The 24,824-nt window shown below is 47.1% G+C and overlaps 1 protein-coding gene across 5 annotated transcripts in view; it reads right to left on the bottom strand.

The window, feature by feature from the left end:
- dok7b (docking protein 7b) overlaps nucleotides 1–18,199 on the bottom strand; it is a 28,745-nt gene extending 10,546 nt beyond the window's left edge. For 2 of the 5 annotated variants that reach the window (XM_048995679.1, XM_048995682.1), the window contains exons 1-7: nucleotides 17,435–18,198; nucleotides 17,255–17,300; nucleotides 14,334–14,564; nucleotides 12,243–12,443; nucleotides 5,881–6,000; nucleotides 2,599–2,706; nucleotides 1,723–2,516 (exon numbers count right to left, since the gene is read on the bottom strand). In XM_048995679.1, coding sequence (XP_048851636.1) covers nucleotides 1,723–2,516; nucleotides 2,599–2,706; nucleotides 5,881–6,000; nucleotides 12,243–12,443; nucleotides 14,334–14,564; nucleotides 17,255–17,300; nucleotides 17,435–17,488 — 1,554 coding nt within the window. In that variant the 5' untranslated portion in view covers nucleotides 17,489–18,198. Of the gene's footprint in view, nucleotides 1–1,722; nucleotides 2,517–2,598; nucleotides 2,707–5,880; nucleotides 6,001–12,242; nucleotides 12,444–14,333; nucleotides 14,565–17,254; nucleotides 17,301–17,434 lie in introns of all 5 variants that reach the window. The other 3 variants (XM_048995680.1, XM_048995681.1, XM_048995683.1) reach the window with 2 other exon arrangements.
- Nucleotides 18,200–24,824: the final 6,625 nt, after the last annotated feature.

The raw sequence follows: 24,824 nt of genomic DNA, 5'->3' as shown, positions 1-24,824 counted from the left end.
AAAGCAAGAGGACTCCTAGTACAAGGGCAGCGGAGGGGTGCAGGGGGCAGTAGCCTTCCACTTGAAATGAAATCCATCCAGTACCAGCACCAGTATTTCCAGCACAGATCTGCTTAGCAGGACATCCTCTGGCCGCTAACCTCCTCACCACTTTTGTCTAAGTTGAGGGTATTATTTCAGTGACAAAAATCACTGCAAAAAACCTTTTAAACAAATGAAAAAATTGGCAAATACTAGTAAATCCATGTACACTGGAACACACAATATTCCAGCAGTATTCTTTGCTGAATCATTTGCCTGGAGAAATGTTTCCTCAGATATGCAGAGTGGCATCGCACTGAATGACAGTTCACCCCCCCAGCAGTGGCATTTGGTGTGGAGGACAAGAGGGGAAAAATCCTATCATTAGCCAATGATATGTTTTGTATCAATGAGTGGGAGGGATAGTCCACAAGCCAATCGGCTTTTAGCTGAGGCCAATAACCCCGCCCCTGTAAACACCGCTCTCCTGGTTTATGGACCATCACCGAGCCAACTCAGGCAGAAAAGTTCAGCGGCCATTAACAGTTCCGACAACAAACCATATTGTTACTCTCAGTGTCCTATTTCCATGCAGACATTTTAGCTACCTGTTTATGACAATTTGTTATAAGACGGACCTTTAAGGCAGCCATTGAATATATCCGAATATAGACTTTAAACTAAATTATGAGCATGTTCCATAGATAATTTAAAAATATGCATACTCTCTGAGATAATTTGCTTTATCCTGCATGAGACAGGTTCTGCAATTAGTTTTGCAAAACAGGTTTTGTAGTATTAAAATCGGTTTCGCAATCGTTAACAGGAACTAATCAGTAAGGCAGAACAACCATTTCAGACAACATACACGCCACGTACTCTCCGGCGATATGAACTGCAGTTCAAAAGCAGGTCGCATTTTTTTTAAAATCGACTGCCACAGAAATGTGCCTGAATTCCGCCTAGACCTTCGCATGACCATCCAATGCAAGCGGGAAGTTAGTCACCACACACAGAGCCTGGAGGAGAAGTTTAACCGAGAGCTAAACAGCAGTTTCCAAAATGCAGGGTCTCGGCCGTGTCCCAGAACGGCGCGGAAATGAGCCGGCGTTGGATGCGCTGTCGGCAGTAGAAAGAAGAACGCGAATTATGACCGAAAGTCCAATTACACGCCGGAGAGTTACATTAGCGTGGCGGAAGATTAATGAAGGCGTGTGGCGGTGACCGAAGGCAGATGAGACGCGCGGCGCTTCATGGTGCATCTCCATGGCAACCCAGGACTTTAATGTCAATGCTGGGCTTTTAATTGGCTCAGAAGCAGAAAACGTTCACGTTACCAAGAACAAGCAGAAGTTTAAAGGCTTAGTTCCGGGCGCCGTCAGGTCTTTCTGGAGCACAGATAAAAAACTAAGGTTAAAACCTACACCACTATGTCCAAACAAGATAATTCTGCTATACTGGAAGTGACCATAAAACCATGAATTAAGTCCAACGATAAATTCGACACATTTGTCAATCGAGTAGCTAATTCAAGAATAAGAATGGTATGTCACAATGCAACGTTTCGGGAAATATTGCATAAAGCTGTTCATAATTAAACATACATCAGAATTAGTATACAGGAGCAAAACCTTTGCTTAATTGGGGTTAGACAGCATCTGCATACTGGACCATCCGTTAGTTTAAATTGAGGTGCTGTACCTTCGTTTTGCCGCAGACAGGACAGGAGGCGAAGAGCGGTCTTGCCATCCCAGACTGGAGGCTGAATGTCTCGTGGGATTCCAAGGGGCTGGCAGCAGGGGGCGCCACCTCGGCCGCCCTCAAGTCCAAAGTCGCTCCGTGTTTCTGTGTCGCCGGCAACTTCAGCGCCGAGTCCGTGGAAACCTGAGCCAGCTCTCCGAGCTCTGGGCCGGACTGTGCGGCCGGTCGCCTGCTCGTGCTCAGATCTGGGCCCCCCCCGGCATCTGGGGCCGGGGGGACAAGCTGGTCCCTGGGTGGTGCACTCTGGCGGAGGCTCCTTGGTGTGTCATACAGAGGCCGGAGGGAACCGGGGACCTGGTATTCAGCAGCTGGACATGTGCAGACATTACGGTCGGGCAGGCTGAGCAGAGAGCCGAACTCATCTCCCTGGCCGATGTCCAGACTTCCGGTGTAGGATGAGAAGCTTCCGGAATAAGACGAGTGGCTCCCGGTGGCAATGCCACTATCCGATGAGCTCTGCCGACCAATCTCCTGCAGCCCCCGGCTGCGGGTCGGCTTGGACAGGACCCGTGTCGCTGTAGTGATGCCAGCGCCCAGGCTCTCCTCGGTATGCAGGGGGCCCCTGCCTTGGGCCTGGCCCAGGGGCTCCACGGCACCAGATGCCCTGGTCCCCGGCTCCGCCCACAGGGTGAGGCGGCTTCCCAGGCTGGTGTCAGAGTGGCTGGTCTCCGAGGAGGAGCTGGATATGCTGTGCTCGTCACTCGCCACAGACGCGCCGTAGCTGCAGGTGGACGCTAGCGAGGACATGACCCTGGTTTTAGCCAACTGGACGCAGAACAGCAGCTACACAACTTGCGCAAGAATGCGGGGCGGTACCTGCACTGCTCTGGCGACTGCAGTGGGAGAGGAGGCTCAGTCGCTTCTCCAGCTCCTGGGTCTCCTGCCTCGCACGCTCCTCCATGGAGGCTGGACTTGCGTTGGGGTCTGAAACACAACGTTTAGCCAATGTCCACAGGAAGTGACATCAGTGCAGTTGAATAATCGTCACTTAGGCCAGAGTTCAGTGAAAAACCAAACAATAAAGGTGATGGTACACGGGGCAGCTTTTTGAGCAATGTTGCCAGGGGAGACAAGGGGCAACTCATCTGGATCAGGATGATCACAAACAGTTGCCCAGTGAGATTTATTGCCCAATAACTGCCCAAGCACCATTAATCAGCAACACTGCCTGGCAGCATTACTCAAAACATTCCCTGTGTATCGACACCCTAAAACTCCATTTGAAGCAGTAGGTGTTATTACGTGACCAGAACCGGAAGTGATATACCATGAAAGGAACTGGGGCTGGTCCTAGAGCAAGTGACCCATCAATGTCCTTGGGACACAGGATGGGAATATGCAAAACAGACAATGAAGATGGACAGAGGAATTGTACAACATGGTCGGAAGAGCAGCACAGAACTCACGGACTGCAGAAGTGCATCCAGAATGCATGGAGATGCACTACAGCTTTGCCAAACCCTAGTGTGGAGATGTCCTTGATTGTTTAGCCGTTGTTGGATGCCTTGGCACAAACAAATGCATCATCAGGCCAAAAACATCTCCTGGGTGCAGCTAAGTAGAGACAGACCAAGGGGGCCCAAGTCCAATGTCAAAGGAGAAGCTACTCGCCAGTCAGAGGTTACAGCTAAACACGATCGGGATTCTCCATGTTCCAGAGATGGCTGTGGACCAGCAGTTGCTAATGACGGGATACCAGCTCCCATTTTTTGCGAGTCGTACATCCAGGCTGAATAAAGGCGTGCGAGTCATCAGGATGGGGCGGGGGGGGGGGGGGGGGGGGGGGGTGTTGGGATGCCATGGTGAGGTCAGGCGCATTCCAACAGCAATTGTCGGCGTTTGATGGGCCGCGTCACCCACCCCGACTGGTAGTCCGACGCTCCTCCCAGTCGCTTTTCCTCCTCTTTACCCCGCGAGGCGGTTTAATAATAGTCCCTGATCTAAGCCGGGACGAATCCCGCGAGTAGGTGGTGACAGACCCACTCAGTCCCCTTATTCATCATTAGGAGACCTTTCCAGCTTCTGGGAAGATTAGAGGGGATGGAAACGCTCACACCAGATGGAGTGCTGCAGCCAAAATTCCTCTGTGATCGGAAGGAAAGAAAATTCAAGGACTAGCTATTAACAATGATCCCTGTCATGCTCACTGTCAACGATCCGACAATGATATCCTTAAATCTCGTTCAGAGGCTTCACCGCAATTGTAACGAAAAATGCAATATTCATTAATTAAAAAATTCACTTTTAAAATAAAAAAATACAAACAATTTTTTTTTTAAATTATTATTATTTTTTTAAATTAGTTACGGATCTAATGAGTTATAAGCACTAGTCAGAAGCCGCACTGGACCGATGAAGCTAAGAACCTAACAGCCGAGGAAGATGTCTAAAAGTTGGGGAGTCTATCAATAGGGGCCCTCTTCGAAAACGGCAGTATGTATTTTTTCCGCAATTTTTATAAATCCTAAGACTCTGTAGCTACCAATAAAAAGATGTATTAGGAACACGCGCCCGTCTGGCCTCTCAGAAAGTACTGTGCTGTATCAATATCCCGCTGGCTAAATTAGCAACGTGTCATTCTCGGCGTTGGGTTTGCGAATTTATAGCTTCCAGGTTCTGATTTCACATTCCGACACCGTTGGCTTAACTGCAGGGCTTTTTTATTTTTTAGCGAAAAAAAAATAACAAGAAAAAAAATAACGGTCAATCCGACATACGATCCGGCAGGGGGTGGGGAGGCCCAGTGCCTGTCATACCTGCACGCCCTACGATCGGATCATCGGTGTCACTTGAGGTGTCAAACCCTGATGCTAATTTTAGCACCTTTATCGCAATAAATGTCTCAGTTTTAGAAGGGTGGTAGGGGTAGTAGGGTTCTAACAGGGGTTCATAACATATGCATTACAAAAAGGCCCCACTTTCTAAGTTGGGCTACACAAAATCAGTCTAGTTGACGATCTAGGCAACTGCAGTGTCCTATAATCAAGTTCTGAAGGTTCGGTATGCTAACAACCGTTGCTAAATCAGTAAACCCACGATAAATATATAATAGCTATCAAACCGTCAGCAGATGTTAACCAAATTATTAAATACAATCGTTCCAATTATTCTCTTCAGGTTCGCTGTTGCATTAGATGACTCCACTATAATTTTTAGTCGCAAGAATAGTCGATACATTCTTCCCGTTCATGTTTTCAGGAGTTCCCCATGATGCACTGCGGCATTTGCCCAGGCAGGACGCTTCAAGGTCGCAGGGGCCGCGCTCCCCACAGCATTCCTGAATGGATCCGCTTTCCCCAGAACCATAATCTCACCGCGCGACCCACTTCCTGGTAAAGCCAATTAAAGGGCTACGAACTGCGCAAGGAGGCAATTTGAGATAAACCCCCTCCCTGCACACGCACTGGCCCCCCCTGTCCCCCGAGAGATGCCAGGTTACCAGTTTCCAAGCCAAAGATGCGGGCACTTAGCGATCGACCCACAGGTGTGAGGCCCAGACCGAGAACACCGACGGGAACAAGAGAGGCATTCAGGAGCGTCACGCCATGTACAAGAGCCTTATTAGCAGGCAGCTGCGTTTCCACGGTGATGTTTTGTCTGCCGTCTGGCCTCCGCGAATCAGGCAGGTCAGCCTCACTTGAACCCACGGAAAGCAACACCAAAGGGGTCAAAACTCGGCGGGCGGTGGGGACAAACCCAGAATTACGGGGGGGCTAAGGGTGTAAAACAGCCCGAAAATAATAATGTGGCCCCTCAGGGGGACGTCCATCGGTCCATGATAGGTCTCCTGATAAAGATGCTTTTGTGGACCCAGAACTGGGTGGAGACACCGGCAGGTATAAGTGCTTCGCAGGTGATTCTGAGCTCACAGGCTGCTCAGCTGCGCCCTCTACAGGGCAGGAGGTGCAGGAACTCGGCATCCCTGTGGGTTCTGTAGGTTGAATGGGAAGGGATGTGGAAAGGCCCCCATGTGCCATCCCAGAAGGAGGAGCTCGGCGCCCCCCCCCCCCTTCCTGAGGCCTTGGATCTGTAACCCGAACACAGAAGGGTGGGGCACCAGACAGGGTGTGGTTTTGGATTAGCACTTCTGATATTAACCTGGCAGGACTGGCCTGAGCCCAAACGGGCCGCGGGTCGGCGAGACGCCCCGGACGATGCAGTCGAACAGAAAGCTGATCTGCTCGCCCTCCAGGCAGGACAGGAAGAAGACGCCGGCCCCTGTGGGAGGAGAGGGGGGGGGGGAGAGTGTCAGGCACGTGGCGCATGGAGGGTGGCCTGATGCCGCAGATCCAACACTGTGTCCCTAGGGCTGTCATTCAGTGGGGGGGTCACTTCCTAAAGGGACTGCCATGATTTTCTGGGGCCGATGAGTAAGTAGAGGCAGACTCAGGGGCCCCAGCGTTTCATAGGGGCCCTTGCATATGAAAAGTTGGGCGGGATGGGGGGTCCCAAGGTAACAGCTGGGGAGTGACGACACGTGAAAGTCCCATGGGATAGAGCACCGGTCCATCACAGGGCACTGGCAAAGACACTGCCTCACACACTCACGTGCAAAGCAGGGCACCCGGCACCATCACCAAAGAGCGGACCTTCAAGTCAAGGAAAAGAAAGGCGGATGATAATGTCTCTCTCTTTCACACACACACACGTTAGTAATTAAATCTTTGTGGGGACTCTCCATTCATTTCAAAGGGAAAAAATGCTAACGCTAACTATGCCAACCTTAACCCCTAACCCAGCCCAAACCATAACCATAAGTAAGCAGAAATACAAGAGTTTTTGCATTTTTCATTTTTTCATTGTAGCCGCGGATTTTTATAAAATACAGTTTTCCCTTATGGGGACCAGGAAACTGGTCCCCATAAGGTAAAAAGAACAGGTATTCATCACATTGTGGGGACATTTGGACACACACACACACACACACACACACACACACACACAAACAGCTGGAATCGGACTTTAACCAGCAACCCCACAGCCATGGAGCAGCAAAAGCGATTCTCACTGAAGTGTAATGCAGCCTTTCACCAGCACACACTGGCCGCATACTTTGATCACATGATCACAACTGCCCTGGGGGCGGGGGGGGGGAGTGTACAGGAGTGCTACATTAAGACTATTCTACAGCTAAATCACAGCCCCACGCGGTCATCAGAAAGAAAACCATGGGTCAGTTAGAAAAATATGACGAAGTCCCGCTAATCATTGGCTCCCATCACAGGATGCCAGGACATAATTTATCACAGCATAATAAAAAAAATATTGCGACAGTTGAGAAGCAGTGGCAGCACATTTGGCCGCCTGAAGGCATCAGAACCGGGTCCACCTGCTGCCCACGCTTGGATGCGACCCAGGCCAGCTCTGCTCACAGCGGGGCTATCATGCCATCCGATCGCTCTGACGGCAGTCCAGCACTCCTCTCACACGGTCAGGGGGGGTGTAAGAATCATACACCATAATGGCGGTGAGCAGGAACAAGAGAGAAGGACATGTCCTTCCCTGGCGCCCCGAACCACCCTCACGGACGTGGCACCTGGACGTGCGACCTTCTATTACCCTCCATGGAGACCCTGGAATTTTCCCCACTCAGCTGCCTCTCGGATATTCAGCCATAATCACAGTGAGGTCGAACGCACTTAAACAACTCTGAGGGTTAATTGGATTAACTTGTGTTTTGGTGAGGAAGGTCTGCGTGTGTCACGGTTGATCTCAAGCAGCTCTCATGCCCCAGCGTGTTTGAGCTCATATGTTCGTATAGCCGCGATGGTGACTGTGTCACACTGTCGAAGGACCATTAATCTGCCGCACGCAAGTGGCACAATTCGTGAAAGAAATGGGTTTTACTTACAAACTTCTGTTCTTATGTACTGCCTGGAAAGGGGAAAGGGAGAAGACATGGGAGGGAGGAAGGGGGGGAGAGAGAGAGAGCGAAAGAAAGAGACAGAGAGAGAGACAGAGAGAGAGAGAGAGAGAGAGAAAGAAAAATACTGCAACAGTCTACAGAGAAAAAGACCGTAATTCCAGCACAGAGAGAATCAGATACCAAGCACTGGCGGTATATTTCTGCCCTGGGGGGTCGGCTCGATGCACAGCTAGGGTTCTGGTCCGGGTTACTACCGAAATATAACGTTCAGTACCTTGGGAAGTGGGGGGGTGCTAATCACATGACCCCAGTGACAGACAGCAGCCCCATTCGGCCCCTTTTGGCCCTGCCACCCAGGGAGCAAAATCCTCTGCTATATCGAATGCTACTGTCAACAGACTGTGGAGTTATAAGGTAAATACACCTGATTAATAACAGCGTCGCACCCAATTAATAAACTGTGATTTTTAGGGGATACCGATGCATTATGGGAGTTACTCGGCCGCGACAGCCCATAATGTGGATTCCGCAGTTTCCATGCATCCCCAAAGAAGGTCACCCCGCTTTTGGCCTAAAGACCACCCAGGCAGACCACTGCCACCCCTCCTGACCCATGTCCACGGGGGGGGTGTGAGAAATTCTGGAAGTCACCTAAGATTGGGTGGATGCAGGGGTAACTAAGACCTCCCAAGAAACTACTATATGTGTTATGGTCACAGCAGTCATGACGGCTGGGTGGTGGGGGCTAACCTTCAAAACAACCACGGGGCAGAGGACGTTTCCGCCCCCCCCCCCCCCCCCCCCCACCCACCCAAGAGCCACCTCACTTAATGAGGCGTCAGCTAGGAGCCAAAGCCGCCCCCAGCAGCCAGCCACCTGCTGTCCCCGATAGGATTGGCGTGAAAGCCACCATGTTATTCTTACACCGCACAGCCCAGTCTCAGACCCCCAACCTGGCCTTTCGGGCACCTGTAAGCACCCACGGCCTTTAGCGGTGGCCCCAAGGCATGCTGGGTATCCAGCTCCCACCCTGAACCTGAACGACATCACTCCTTGCTACATGCACAAGTCAACACTAATAATAATTGTTAAGTGGATAACATAAACACTGAAGGCCAAAACCGGGGTAAAAGCAACCAAAACATACCCGCCAGTGGCTCACGGCGAAGGGGCAGAGCGCGCTCTTCAGTTTGCACTGCATGGCATATCCACGTTTCGCGAAATATTTGCACAGGGGAGGCTAACAGCTATTCTCAGCACACACGGGGAGAATGCGCCTCGCATGTTTGTAGAGTATATTCCTGAATTATGAAATGCAATCCCGGTGGCCTGGAAGTTATTTCTGTAGGGTCTATGTTCCTCTGCAATCACATGCTACATTAAAGATAGACGGGGAGATTATTTGGCTCCGTTGTACATGATAAAATAAGACAGGGAGGATTTGGGCTGCCAGTCATTGTGAAGGAAAAAAAAACACACAAACATAAGTCAGGCGGTGGGAAAAGGCCGCCGTCATCAATCAAGTGAGACGTTTCGCAAAGTTCCAGCCCAAACGTACAGAACACAGACCCAAAAGTCATAGTGGTGGTTTTCATAGTGAGCCGACTCAAGGGCCCAGACCAGAACCACTTGTGCCATGTACACCCCCGGCCTGCCGGCGGGACAGAGCACCCCGTCAGGCTCGTAAATGGGACACGTTTCTCGGGGGATAAGATTCCAGAACAGCGCGCCGATTAGCATAACTTAGCACTGGGAGCAATGAGGCGTGGGGCCCATCCACTGATCACCGGCCTGTCAATCACCGTTTCGCAAAACGCCGAGGGACCCAGAACGAGTCGTAAAGCGATTACCGACTTCCAAGGCAACGATTGACACCGGCGAGAATGAGCCGAGCATCTGAGCGCTGGGACACATTTCCATATCGATAAATTTACGATAGCACGTCTGGCAATAAGGAGCTACCAAAAGTGAGAGTTTGCTGGCTACATCTACAGTAACCGTATCTCCTGATTTTTATTACCATTATGTCTCGCTATGGAATTGAAGCATTCATCCATCCTACTGGGTTGTGGGGGGTCTGGAGCCTATCCCGGAAACAACAGGCATGAGGCAGGGAACAACCCAGGATGGGGGGCCAGCCCATCGCAGGGCACACTCACACACCATTCACTCACACATGCACACCTATGGGCAATTTAGTAACTCCAATTAGCCTCAGTCAGTCTTTGGACTGTGGGGGGAAACCGGAGTACCTGGAGGAAACCCCACGACGACATGGGGAGAACATGCAAACCCCGCACACATGTGACCCAGGCAGAGACTCGAACCCGGGTCCCAGAGGTGTGAGGCAACAGTGCTAACCACTGCACCACCAAGCTGCCCCAGAATTGAAGCATTTCACGTTTAATTAGTTCTGAGGTTTGGAAAACAACCCATCGCATCTGCTTAATTAAAACTGTTTTTGCAAATTATTTCTCAGACAGGAAGAACAGAGAATTCAACCCGAAAAAGTGCCTGCCTAGACCAACTGTACCCCAGGGTACGGGCCTGTGACCAAAAAGTTCACATTTAAAAGGAAATGCCCAGGAAATTCAGAGCGCATTTAAAAAAGAAAGTGCTACAGATGCACTTTGAACAGAAAAGTGGCGGAGAGGGACATTAATTCGATCTGGAAATCCGTGGAAAGCAGAACTGATGCACACCGTCAACTAGAGAAATGGAAATAATCACACATTCTATTCTTATAGTCACAACATGGGGGGACACAGATTCATTTTAATACTACAGGCTCCAATAACAAACCAAGCTGTCAAACTTTTAGGAACGAGGTCAGTCAGGTTAGCTAGTGCTGACTGGGCGATAAAACAGCTCGATTAGAAGGCGCTGAACTAAACACTTTACACTAGTGACTAATAAGCAACAGGCTTCATAATCACACCATCTGAATGTGTAAATTTAATATTTCCGACAGACACTATTAGCACATAATCGTATTTGTTATCGGTTTTTTCTATACATAATATTTACCCATAATGCTGTTCAGTCTGGGACAATGACTAATGTACATTTTAGCAATGTGGCTATTTTGGGAGTTAGACCCCAGAAGGTGAATCATGTCTGACAAACTTGCAGGGAAATACACTCTCCTGATATAATTTGACCAGCGAACAGACTGAGCAGCTTGCAGCCGGCTGACACAGACCACCACGCACTAAGGCCGACTCGGGGGGGCCGGGGACCCTGATTGTACGTCTTTAAACGTCGGGGGGGGAACCGGAGCTTCGGGAGGAAAATCTACATTCAACCTCTGCTACTAGCATTATAGCTAATTAACGACGTAGCACAGCATGTTTCTCCGGGATAATGACGAATTTTTAAACTAAGCTAACTGCGAGTTGTCTAATTTGTCTCTAATCTTGTTAAAAACATTTTTTTTTTCATTTTTGAAACATTTTTTAAAAACATTTTTAAAAAACTTTAAACCTGGCAGACTACTTTTCAAAAAATATTACAAAACATCTTGGCACAAGCTTCAAGTGAACGGCCGAAAACAACCAGATATCCATGACGATCTTACAGACAGAACTTATATATATTTTATATATAAAATATTATATTCATCAACTGCTCGACTTAAGCTTCTCGTTCGCTAGTTTTTCAGCTAATTACCAGCAGGGGGATTTGATCAATTTCAATACACCTCCCACCAGGGGTACAGATAGAGATTTTGGGCCCGATGAAAGCATATGACACTGGGCCCCCAACACAGAACAATCCAATTATGTTACAATTTTTTTTAGGGGCCCTGTCACTCGGGGGCCCTTAAAATCATCTATCTGCCCCCCTCCCCCCCGTTACAGGACACCTGCCTCCCAGGACTGAGAGTTTAGAGACTAAACGGCCAACAGGTGTGACACCATTAGGGTGCATATCCGTAAACTGGGACAACCTTTGAAAGTAGACTTGTTCTCTTACGTAAAAAATAGTACCCTAATTATAAATATTACACATTATAAATATTTATAAGCATAAAAGTATGACTGAAAGTTCAAGGCCTGAGCTTAAGTTAATGGACTACAGAAGCATAAAGGTGTCAAACTGCAGTCCTGGGGGGCCGGGGTCCTGTGTAGCTTAGCTCTTTCCCTGTTCCACCATAAATGATTCAGCTCAAGAACTGTGTGGTAATAACTGTGTGGCAATCCCCCAGGACTGCAGTTTGCCACCCCTGATAGAGTATCAAACAAAAGTGTCCCAGATGTCCCATCCATCTACTGTAACTGCTTCTTGTCCTATTTAGAGTCGTGGGGGGGGTCTGGAGCCTATCAGTGCAAGACAGGACACACACCCACCCCATACACACTTTGGTAACTCCAGTTAACCTCAGTACGGTTTTGTTCTGCGGGGGGGGGGGGGACATGCAAACCCCACACACACGGAACAACAGCAGAGCCTCAAACCCTGGTCCTGGAGGTGTGAGGCTGCACCACCACGACACCCAGCCCCTCAGCCCCACGTAACCGATACCCCACCAGCAGCAGCATCCGACACCCAAATGAAGACTGGGGGAGGGGAGGGGAGGCGGACAGTGACTCACAGTAACCGCAGCGTGTGCCGCCCTCGAAGACGAAGCCGTTGGGCACGGCGCCGTAGCGCCGCAGGTCCGAGAGCTTCCACTGGCCCACGACGGCGGGGGGCAGGTCTCGGGCCAGAACCAGCAGGTTGTTACACAGGTGTAGAGTGGCAGGGCCGCTTTCCAGCCGGGTGCCGGGCAGCACGCCCACGGAGAACCTGTGAACTGGGAGCGAGAAAAGTGGCTGAGAGGGTCGACCGAGCAGCATGTTCCTGTGGGCGAGCGCAGCCAGGCCTTTATAAAGATCTCGTCGGGGGCTGAGAGCAGAGGCTGGGATGTCCATGGGGCCGCGGGGGCCGCGGGGGCCACGGGGGCCGTGGGGCCGGACGTTTCATCGCTGTTTCACGGTTCCCACCTGAAATTTTCATCACAAAGGCAAAGCGGGATTGCCAGTGTCCCGCTGAGAATGACTCAGAGAGAGGGAAATTATTTATGGTAATGGGGGGGGCAAGGAGGCCACAGTAAAGCCGTGTATGACAACAGCCTCCGGCGGCAGACCGATTAAATGGATTTACACCCAAAATGCCACTGGTCCGCATCCCAAGAGGCCACTGGCACGCCTGTGAGCGTCAGCTTCAAAAAATAAGCTGTAAAAATGGCCACGCTGGAAGCCAAGCAAGTCGCCTCAGTTAAAACTCACCCATCAGGCAGCGAGAAACTTGTATATATTTACAGAGATGCAGCAACAGGACAGGCAATGGCCGGGGGCCCCGAGCTAGGACAGGGGGGCCCCCGAGGGCGGCCAAAAACAGTGCACTGCAACAACAACTGCTTCATTTGTGTATTCTGTTTGTGAAAATTGTGTTTATTAAATTAATTTTTTATATTATTAATTTATACTTCACAAATAAAGATAATAAATGTTACTATGCTCGGGGAGGGGGAATTGGAGGCCCCTATACTCCTAGGAATCGCCTCTGTATATTTATATTCTCATAGGAATAGTGATCCGCTGGGACCTGAAACAGTTACCATCAGGGAGCTAAAAAAAATTAGGCAGCTAAACGCGTCGTGCAGCTAAATGAATGCCGAGCGGGTGAGAATAAGAAAGTGCAGCGTGTAACGGGCATTCACTTAAAGTCATTAGTCATTTTAAAGGAGTAGTTTCAGAACTCCCGCCACCCCAGTTACTCAAAACAATATTTGCTCGATACTGTCTTTTAAAAATGAAAAAGGAAACAGGCAGTGCCAGGGGCAGCCGTGTAATTCCGCAGCTCTGTCAGGAGAGGACCCTCTTCAGGGTGTCCCGCGCTCCTGCGGACAGCGACCCTCCTCCATCAGCCGCAAACAAGCACACAGCAGACGCCTGCGACGTGCCGGCCAGACGACCAGAACCAGTCCCAGTTCTCCAGGCTTGGTCCGTCATCGGTCCCGGCAGGAGACACAGGATATGAGGGACTGAGAGGTAGGCGGAGACCCTCGCAGTAGGGACACCCAATCCACAGGACCGCTGGTCAGCCCCCCCTCAGGCCCAGCCCCCACAAGACGACTCTCTGTAACTAGCTGTTGGACACAAACGTGAGGCGTTCCACGATCTTTACTGAAGCCTAACCATAGAAAATATAAACTTCACAGTCGAAAACACCGCCCCCTGATGGGAAGGAGGTGCATTACATCATTCTTATCGTAAAGCATTCCGCAGTGAGACCGGAGAAGAGGCACACACCGTTCGGCGTGGGGTGTACAGACAGAGCCACGCATTACGGGTCCCGGTGCTGGTGGGGGGGTTGGTATAAACGACATCCATGAGGCCGTGTCAACCACCAGCGACACGCAACCCTTCGATATTTTTCACCATCTGCACTCCCGACTGCAAATATTTTATGCACTTCTTGGCATGCTGGGGGGATTGTAGATTTAAAAAAAAAAAAAAAAAAAAGTAAAAAAACACCCCCACCGCCCCGGGGAACGTAATGGACCAGCATTATTTTCAGAGCTTATTTTTACCCTATGCGGCCAGTATCATATAGCAAAGCTGGGATAAACACTTCACCCCCAGCAAAGAGGACACAACAGGAGCAGCTGGAAAGCACAGACTCGGGGGGGGGGCGTTACCTTCCCCCAGGCTGTAGCGGATGCGGATGTCCCAGGCCAGCAGGGCCTCTTTGCTGTCGAAGCCCAGCATGACGGCCTGGCTGAGGGTGACGATGGCCAGCGTGTAGCTGACGCCCTCGTAAGGGGGCCCCGGCTCCAGGCCACAGATGTCCTCCAGCGTCACGCTGCTCCGCTCCTTGTGACCCTTGGTTTTATCTGACCTGTCTTTGTACACCAGCAGCACCAGGCAGTCTGGAGAATCAGAAACATCAAAGCCCTTGTAGCCTTTGCAGTCACGTATAATACACTATAGATACCTTCATAACACACTGTAGTGCATATGCAAAAAAGGCATAACACACTATAGCCATGCTTATTATGCATTATTAATGCTTTATGAAGCTGGTATCTATAATGCACTATGGATACCTTCATAATGCAGTACAAAGCATCCTTAATTCTTACACTGACCATTATAATATATTATGAAAGTATCTAGGGCACATTACAGTTGAGACCTTCATTGGAGCTTATGAAGCATTATAATCAGCGCTATAATGCCTTATGACTGTCAATAGAAGATGCTGTAATGCTTTATTAATTCTTATACCGACCATTATAATGCATTATGAAGGTATCTATAATGCATCATGATGACTGCTTTAAATAAAATGTTACCACAAACATTTTTCATTCATTTTACATCGTATAAAATCAGTGTCACACTTTTGTGTATGTTTCACCAAACATTAAAGATGGACATTCTACGATAGCATTTAGAATTTAATGATCAATTGTCATTGTTGACACACCACAGCACACAACAACAAAATGTGTCCTCTGTATTTAACCCATATGTGACATAGCAGGGGGCAGCTAATTCAGCACCCGGGGAGCAGTGCTTGGGGGTGGTACCTTGCTCAGGGTACCTCAGTGGTGCCTTGCTGGTCGGGGATTCAAACCTGCAATCTTTCAATTACAAGCGTGCTTCCGTAACCATTAAGACACCACTGCCCATTTAACCAGCAAACATTAAGTTGCACATCTTAAGTTCATGACATTGCACATCTTACATTTATCCCAAAGCCCTTCACTCACAGGGCCATGGAAGTGACTCAAACCGAGGTCTCCAAAGCAGGAGGCAACAGTGCTAACCACTGCACCAGCATCCCAACAGTGCTAACCACTGCACCAGCATCTCAAAAGTGCTAACCACTGCACCAGCATCCCAACAGTGCTAACCACTGCACCAGCATCCCAACAGTGCTAACCACGGTACCAACATCCCAAAAGTGCTAACCACTGCACCAGCATCCCAACAGTGCTAACCACTGCACCAGCATCCCAAAAGTGCTAACCACTGCACCAGCATCCCAACAGTGCTAACCACGGTACCAGCATCCCAACAGTGCTAACCACTGCACCAGCATCCCAACAGTGCTAACCACTGCACCAGCATCCCAACAGTGCTAACCACTGCACCAGCATCCCAACAGTACTAACCACTGCACCAGCATCCCAACAGTACTAACCACTGCAGCAACATCCCAGTGTCCCAACAGTACTAACCACTGCACTACCATCCCAGGGTCCCAAACCACCCATGCAGCTCTGCCCTGCAGTAGATACCACACACTATAAACTACCCCACATTTTACTTGTTAGGTGAGGACCTCAGTTTTTGACTTATGATCTCAACACCTTACCAAACACTGCAACCAGCAACTAGTTACCTAAGTGGCTAATTATGTTGCTTTATGCATATCTAATCACAGAATAAACCTGAGTAGGGCTTGGAGGGTATGCCTCCTCTGAAGGCCTGCACTGGAGTGCGCCAGATGCTCAGGGCACCTTAACGCGCTCAAAGGCACGCAAACAAACCGTGCGCTCCGTCGCTTTGTCAGCTGTCGCGGCGGCCAGCCAGACAGCGGGGTTATCGAGGGGACCCGGCTACTTCAAAAGGACGGAATGATCCGGGGGCGCAGCTCCTCATTAAAACCTCAAGCGGGACCTGTCCTGCGGCTTAGCCCACTTCAAAGAGCGAGTCCCCTCTCACACACATCCCTATGCTTTTAGGGAGAAAAAAGACAAAAGCGCGCAATATACACACCTTCCCCGAGCATTATATGCAATTATGTCCCAGAAAGGTCCCCGACCCCACATTTTCTAAAGGCAGCCAAAGTAGGACAAATGCGCATATATGGTTTTCCCGCGGCGGCAGATGCGCGTTTTATGCCGCTTGAATCCGGGATTAATGAAACCCGTTATGTCCTACGGATGAGCAAGAATGGCTGGCGCAGGGAAGGTGTGTGTAAAGTCCCTTATATCCCACCAAAGCCCAATTCTGGCCCAAAGCTCGCTGATCTGGGAGCAGACATTTACACTAACCCCTTCAGGCTACAAATTACAACTTCAAAAAAGCATTAAAGAAAACCGGCCGCAATTAAATGTGCAGAGTCAAACGAGGCTGTTAAAGAATCTGCTTTTATTATGGCCCCGGTTTGTTAATAAAACTACGGATATATTAAGCTGAATTCGGTTCGTTTTTAAATATAAAACACACGCCTTTGCATGGGTAAAATTCTGAATGAGCAAGATGAAATTTAAGACTCTGGCCGGCACCCGGTGCCAAATCTGAATTATTTTCAAACCACGCCAGCGCAGCATGTCCAAATATCAAGATGAATTGAATATAATACTATCCGATTACTCAGACTGTAGTTCTCGCTGTTTTTCTCCGTCTCTGTGCCTTAGGGGTGCTTTTCAATACCGAAACTAAGCCGAACAATCCGAATTATGTCACGGCCGCGCACTTTCACTTAAAAATAGCACGACATATGTAAAAACCAACCAATTTCTTTAACAATCTAAACAATAGACTGCTTATTTTAGTCTTGTAATCTTACCAAAACATATTGTAAAGTAGTATATTAGCAACCAACCTGCTACTGGGGAAGGTTTCCGGAGAGCCACCCACCTACTTTTCCACTGCGAGGAAAAAGAATATCAAAAATAAAAAATAAAGTTACAACTGCTCATTCACACCATCTGACAGCACCGAGAATCAATCTATGAGAGTCTTGCAAGGTGCAAAAGAGCATAAATGAACGCATTTAAACAACCTTTTTTCCATCTCTGTACTTGGCTTGTCCCTCCACGACAACAGTATCCGTCATCTTCAGTCATGATTCCGGACAGCTGCTCTCTGCTCTCTGCCCCCTTCCCTACTGAGGGGGTCACTTTCAAAATAGCTTTACTAGCTCCCAGCCTGGCTGCTGCAGACAAACGGCCCCCGTCCGACAACCTTAGAAGGGCCCACCCCGAGTTTGCTCAGTTGTCAGTCTGTTTGGGATGCATGTTTCCAAAGTGGACCAAGATTAAACGCATTAAATGCACGCTCCAGGCTTTAAATGAAGGCTCGGGTTAATTATAGTCACGCATAACTTTGCTTCTGCAAGAGGCGAAGAACTTTGTATTATTTCTAGAGCAGATCAACTTTTGTGGCAGTTCTGAAAGCAAGGTGAGCGTCCTACAGATTTAAGATGGATATATTGGACAGTGCAGACACTTTCAGAAATACGAGAAAGAGAAAAATTCGCCTGAGTGACTGGCTAAGCGAAAGCTCCATTTCTAGCATAACCATCTTTGTGATTCTCCCCTTATAAATCTTCAAGCACTTTCGGACGTCCGACTCGGATTTCATTCGAGGCTGGGAACTAAGTTAATGTGGGAAGCCGGACGAGCAGCTGTCAGGGACAAATGCATGGAAGGGGACGAGTCCGCCCGGAATGGGAGCCTGCGCTGGGATTATTCATCAGCACGGAGCTGCCAGAGAAAATCGGATCCAGATCCCAGTAGCGCAGGCGAAACCTTGGATAGGGAAGCAAGCAGGGAGTGTTTTACGTGGCTGACCAGCTGGCTTATTGTACCGGCGGTGCTGGTTTTGGAGCACCAGTATCCTTACCATAACGGTAAGATCAAGGCAGGGGCGTTTCTTCACACTTTAGAGGTAATTTCCCCCCCGTACTGGAGACGCTTGCACATAAACGAGGCCTGATGTAGAGACGCCTGGGTGATTGTGTGTGTCCCACTGTCACAGGAGTAAGGCTGACTGGCAGGAAAATGATCGTGCAGAGAGCAGGTCAATATGATGAACATATACAATATAGATCTAAAAATCACAGACGCTTGTGTTAATGCCATTAAACCGAAAACGACAGAGACGTTGCTGTCACTGTTGCTGTCATCCTACGACGCGGGTATCGCGCTACCTGGTTATTCTGCGTCTGCGTGTTCTGCGCATGCTCAGTGTCCAATTTTCGAAAAAAGTATTTTTAAGGTTTTTAACTTTCTATAATGTTTCTTATTTTTAATGATGTGTATGTGATTAGGGTGTATGGACATCCTGGGGGAGTGAGAGTATAGTGTTCATAGTGTTCCTGTCCTACCCACACCCCCAGCACCTACACGCAGCATAATAGCTTCTCTTGTTTCTAGTGTCCTGCCGGTTTTGTGAATCTTGTCCAGTCTCGCTAACCTCGAAAAGGGAGTCAAACAATAAAACACCCGTTATTTCTCCCTTCATCGTGTCGCCTGTTTTGTCCAGACCCGACAATTACAGCCAGACCCGCCGAGTCTCGCGCATGCGCAATGACTCTCCCGCACTCCTGCAAGCCCTGTTTTCCACGCACCCAGAGTCAAAAGCAAATTTGCAAACACCATTAGCATACAATTACTACATGCGACTAGTAAATGTATTGCTGACTTGTAATTAAAAAATAAATCCGTTTATGCTTAAGAATTATGCATATTTTTGTATCGTTTAATAGGTTGAAAAATTGCCTAAAATCAACCGGTGCAACCTAACACATTAACGCAATTAAAATACGACAAAATACGTTGGAGCTGTAACAGATAACAAAATAAACATTATTCAGTTGAGGTGTGAGGCAGACAAGGACCGTGGCTGAGATTTTTATTGGTTATAAAATGGACCGATTCAATGCAGTTCACAGGATTACAAATGAGCTTCGTGTAGTTATTTTTTTGGCTAGTATGTTGTATACTTCACCGTAAATACCTACATAGTAAAGTTTATTGACCAATCTGACCCTCGAGAATACCGAAGGAATTATTTGTTTTTATTGTTTGTCTTTTATGGGCTATGTAAGGCGACCGTGTGTTTGAGATAGGCGCCCGCAAATAAAATGCATTATTATTATTATTATTATTATTATTATTATTACTCACTGCAAACGCAGGACACCGCACCCACATTCTCTTCTTTCTGTTGTGTTACAGCATCTTAATTAACCTACTGAGAAAAGAAGCGCGACCCCATCAATAATAATAACGATTTAACTCGCGGCAGTATCCATAACGCGCTGAAAAATTATGAGGTTGAATTTCTGGCCGGCGTCAATGTTTGTTTGTAAATCTTAGTGAATTATTTTCTTTTGTCAGAGAAAACACTCATTATTCAGGGTCGCATAGGGTGTTCAGTGCCGCCGTGTGAAACAATAGGTCGTATCAGGGCTGCCCTAGTGAAATCACAGATCCCACGCCTGCTGTAAGCTATAAAGAGAAGTATCTGTCAATGTACGGTGTGCAAAATTTACATGACTATATATTGGGAAATGTGATATATTCCAAAATAAATAATTAAAATAGAAATTAGATTTCCGAAGAATTACATAGTGTTGGACATACATAAAATGCAGGGTAAACTGAGTGATTTTCGCTGTCTATATGGACACAGCCGCCAAAGCTAAACCGCGCAGATCTTTCTAGAAGCCTTAATTCTTCAGGTAATGCAGTGCATGCCTGACAGTGGTTTTTCTGGGGTAGGGGAGTCGCCTCAGGGCTTTGCTGCCTCTGCTCGTCCTCTGTTGCGGTGAAGCAGGAAGGCTCTGATCTCCTCATCTCTGGCATGTAGCCTCAGCGGCAGAAACATCTTAGCAGTCGATTATGAAGCAACTTTAATGAGCGTGGGGTAGCAGATTGGACAGTGTGGAGTTCGTCCAGACTTAGCTGTCATATCTCAAATGTGTAGAACCGGATAATGATCTTTAAACCCCCCCCCCCCCCCCCCACACACCGCTCCCCGCAGCAGACGTCTCCAGGATTATGTAAGAGGCAAAGTTTTGATGTGGGGGGTGGGGTGCAGTGGTTAACATTGATACCTCGTATTTCTGGGGAACAGGGTTCGAGTCTCTACTCAGGTTCTCTAGGTTCTCAAGCACGTTTACCACGTCTGTGATCTCACATCGGACATGTGGGCATAGATGTTCTAGATCAGGATTGGGCAAGCTTATCCAGAAAGGGCCGCAGTGTATGCGGGTTTTCGCTGCAACTCCATAATTAGTTTACTAATTAGAGGACTGATTGGCTGAAGAGTCCTCACACCTGGGTTTGAACAGCTGACCTAAAGGTTACCCCAAAAACCTTGCATGCACACCGGCCCTTTGCTGATAAGATTGCCCACGGTTTGATTGTTTTAAACTCTGATGTCTAACCACACCAAATGAGCATGTTGCTCAGCACACGGAACAAAAAATTCCCAGCATTCCAGCTAGACTATTTCCACCCGCTCTTCCTGTTTTATGATGCCCAATTGGGGGATCAACAGCCCACCTCGATGGACAGGTCTGACCCCTCCAGCACACTCCCGCCTGAAGACAGGGGTGCAACAAGCCATTTCCTAACAACCTGCTGAGACTGGGCACTGCTGAGTACATTCATCAACGATGCACATTACAGAAGGATCCTTCGTGACCACATGAAAAGGCATATCTACTGGTCTGCACGTAACCCACTGTGGAGAAGAGAGACAATGTGTTTTGTTTACGATAGCTGATTAAATCTTTACAGGCAGGATTAGTTATTAGCTTCTACTGCTCTGATACACCCAAGTGGACACGGTCTTCCATATGACTGGCTCTTACTAAGTCTAATTATCCCTTTCCGTCGATAAGTGCCCTGTCATTGCAGAGTACGTTAATCTCAATGGGATATTTTTCTGGCTATTTTATGGGTATTGATGAGCCACAGTCAATACAATCAGCCGCCAGTAATGGAATACAGATTTACAACACAGACAGTTGCACTCTCACATAATGTTACAGCACACGTTGATTTCATTAATCCAGTCTCTCACAGACGAATCCTCACTGCAGTGACAGGAGCAAACCAGGGTTCAGAATGGTCTCTCATACAGGCTCTCCAGTTAATGCTTTTATATAGAAGCTGAAACATCAGCCAGGTTATTTATCTCATTAAAACAAACGTCTAAATAAAACAAACCTATTCAGTCTGCTTCAAAGATTTGCTAATTTGCAATACAATTTCCCAACAATTGCTACCAACAGGTAAACATCTACCCCACTATTCGATACAAGACAGTATATAAATATCTATAAATATAGCGTGTGAAGGCTGCTGTAGTTTTTTTCACCTGTATATAAAAGTGCCTTTTTACCCGAGAATGACTGCAGCTTCAAGCAAAGCAAGCTCTTGATTTCTTAAAACCCATTTACACACAGAAAAATGACCTTTCCTCACTTCCAAAAAAAATAACTGATAAATCATATATCTCAGGCCACAGCAGGGAACTGCGGTCCTCAGCCGGCTATATGGGTGTCATTTTGCACTCTGCTTCAGCTCTTAATTACTACGGCAAGGCTGTTGCCCTGGTAGGGTGGAAATTCACCTGGTGGTCCAGGTATTCTGACAATATGCAGTCATGGAGGGTTTTCCTTCACCTACCAATATCCACAAACACAAAGACAGCAGAACAATGACTCTTCACGCTGGGCACCGAGATGCGTATGACGGTCTTATCGCAGTCGACAGTTGGTGTCGCTGTTGAGCGAGGAGACGTAAACGCCAGTCAGTTTTCAATCCGGCTGAGGTCGTGAATAAAAAGACGTGATTAATGTATTGATTGAATGCATTACACCATTTTCATCCCGTTACGGAATACGCTCCCATTATTTGATCATTGGTGAAACAGTCAATTATTTCATTATGGAAAGGACACGAACTAGTCATTTATACAGTTAACGCCGCTTCATTCATTATATTAATCGTTAAAGCGAGTTTTATTTTCATGGATCAACAGCTCATTACAGGTTAAGTAAAATAAATCTCAAATGAACTAAAAATCAGCATAACACGGTACCCAGCCTGTACCACAAAAATACTGCTTTAACTTGATTCACTTTAATTGTGCAACTTTATTAGAATAAGAATGCAATTAATACATATAATTCAGCTACTTAATTGTAGGGGACTACAGATTTCTTAATCTAAGGTATTATGTACATATTCTTCGGGTACATTTGTTTCTGCGGTATAATTGTTGCGCTTTTAAAGCCATATCTATTCTCCCAGTTGTCTTAACATTGCGAAAATATCTCAGAAGAGACTCTGGAAGTGATTCATTTCGGTTCGGTCGGGTCTCGTAAACGAAAAAATCTGCTGGCTGGGGGATCAAACGCAAGTGTGTTGAAAGTGCGTTTCCCGTCGGATGACTGTCAATGGGAATGTCAACGTAATGTGAATTAACATCCCCAATGCACTTCTAATTCACCATCAATGCGGGGAAGCGTTTTTCAAAGCCTTAGCAGAACTGACAATATTAACTGACTTATTTGCTCTAACTGGCTTGATTCGATGTCTCAGATATCCCGTAAATATAACGTTGTGTGTTGCCTTGCCTGATGATTTTCGGTTCGCATGCTATTGAGAAAGTAATCATTCGCCTACGTTATGTTCTGAATTATTTGGTGGTTAATGCTGGCTGTTTACCAAATATCACCAAACCCAAGGTACAGCAGAGCCTGGTGTTGTCATTACAATTTATCAGTGAGTAGCTCAATACACTATAAGCGTGACTAATAAACATCGGTCACTTACACTGAAACCTAAATGTTTTAAGGCGACGCCAAACTCAGTTAACGCAGGCTAACGCACACGCACACAAATTTACCTTCTGTAATGCTATACCTGTTATTCACTAGTGACCTCCGGGTAAACCAAACTCGCCGACTGCACTGATAAATATAGGCCTATATTAAAATATGAAGTATATATACATATATATGTATGTATGCACACATACATTATGTGTACTTAGTCATTCTCAATATATAACATTAATTTTACGGAAATGATGACTACGCTTAAAAAAAAAAAAAAAACGTAAAGCTAAAAGCTGACAATCTATATTTACATTGCTATTTAACAGGCAGATTTTTTCAGTTCGACATACATTTCTAAGAAATCAGGGTCATCCCTGGAGCAATTTAACGTTAAGGGCCTAACAATGAAATCACTCTGCATACCGCAGGATTTGAACATGCCGCCCCGTCATATATATATAGTTGCTTATGAAATATAATCAATTAAACATCTCTATGGAGCTAAATATACAGTTATAATCACAAAAAAAATCTGCCATAGAACGGAATATACATTGATCTAATATACAATGTCGATGGAGCTGAAAATAAAACGAACGCACGTTTTATATATATATATATATATATATATATATATATATATATATATATATATATATATATATATATTCGTAGACGTTTTTTATTGACGAAAACGGGATATTAATGCAAGGAGATCTGCGTTCCATAAATGAAGTGCTCAACGGCGTGTGATGGATTTTAGCTCAAATAAACACATATTTCCCATCGCTGCATTTCCCCTCTTCAAACTCCCCATGCACACGGCACTTCTTTCATACCAACACCCAACACCTGTTTAGACGGCAGACTGCTCATTTTTACCCGGTGATTATATAACACATCGAGGATTTACAGCATCTGGCCCCTAAGCCCACCTATGTAAGCTTTGGCTACAGCTAAACCGTTCGCTGCCGATTAATAAATTACTAATCTTAAACGCAAGCAGGCGCTGATATATCGCCATCTTTATGTCGTCAGTCGTAAATCCTTTAAGGATTTTTAATGGATTATTGTATTATAGCCGACAACATGAGACAATATGACAGCTACATCGGTAGTTTATGTTTAATTTTATTCAGTAGGCATATGATTAGTGTCCTCCTGCGGTTTTGTTCATTCAGAGATTGTCAGTTGATGCCTGGGATTATGGGAAATGTTCACATTTCAGCGTAAGTATTTTGATAAATGACCACAACAGATGGACTCAGACATAAAAGTGTGGGAAATGTGCATCGTCAAATTGGCCGTAATCTCTGCTGGACGTCGCGCGATAACTGGTAGGAAATGTGGTGACAATAAGGACGGTAATGCATTTGCAAAGAACGGAGCGTGCTGACCCCCAATGCTTTTTATTCCTGGAAATCAGTAGGACTATAATTATTATCTGATCCTACACAAGACATCAGCAGCTTGGTGGTCTTACCAGCCTCGAGATTCATCATTTCACATCATGCTGAGAATCTGCAAATATCGAGTGTAAATGCTGACTTTGTAAATGCCCCCCCCCCCCCCCCCCCATCGTGGGCTACAT

This window comes from Brienomyrus brachyistius, chromosome 25, assembly GCF_023856365.1.
Source record: "Brienomyrus brachyistius isolate T26 chromosome 25, BBRACH_0.4, whole genome shotgun sequence".
Classification (NCBI taxonomy): domain Eukaryota; kingdom Metazoa; phylum Chordata; class Actinopteri; order Osteoglossiformes; family Mormyridae; genus Brienomyrus; species Brienomyrus brachyistius.
The sequence above is the reverse complement of the archived record's forward strand: the minus strand, read 5'-3'. Positions and strand labels throughout refer to the sequence as shown.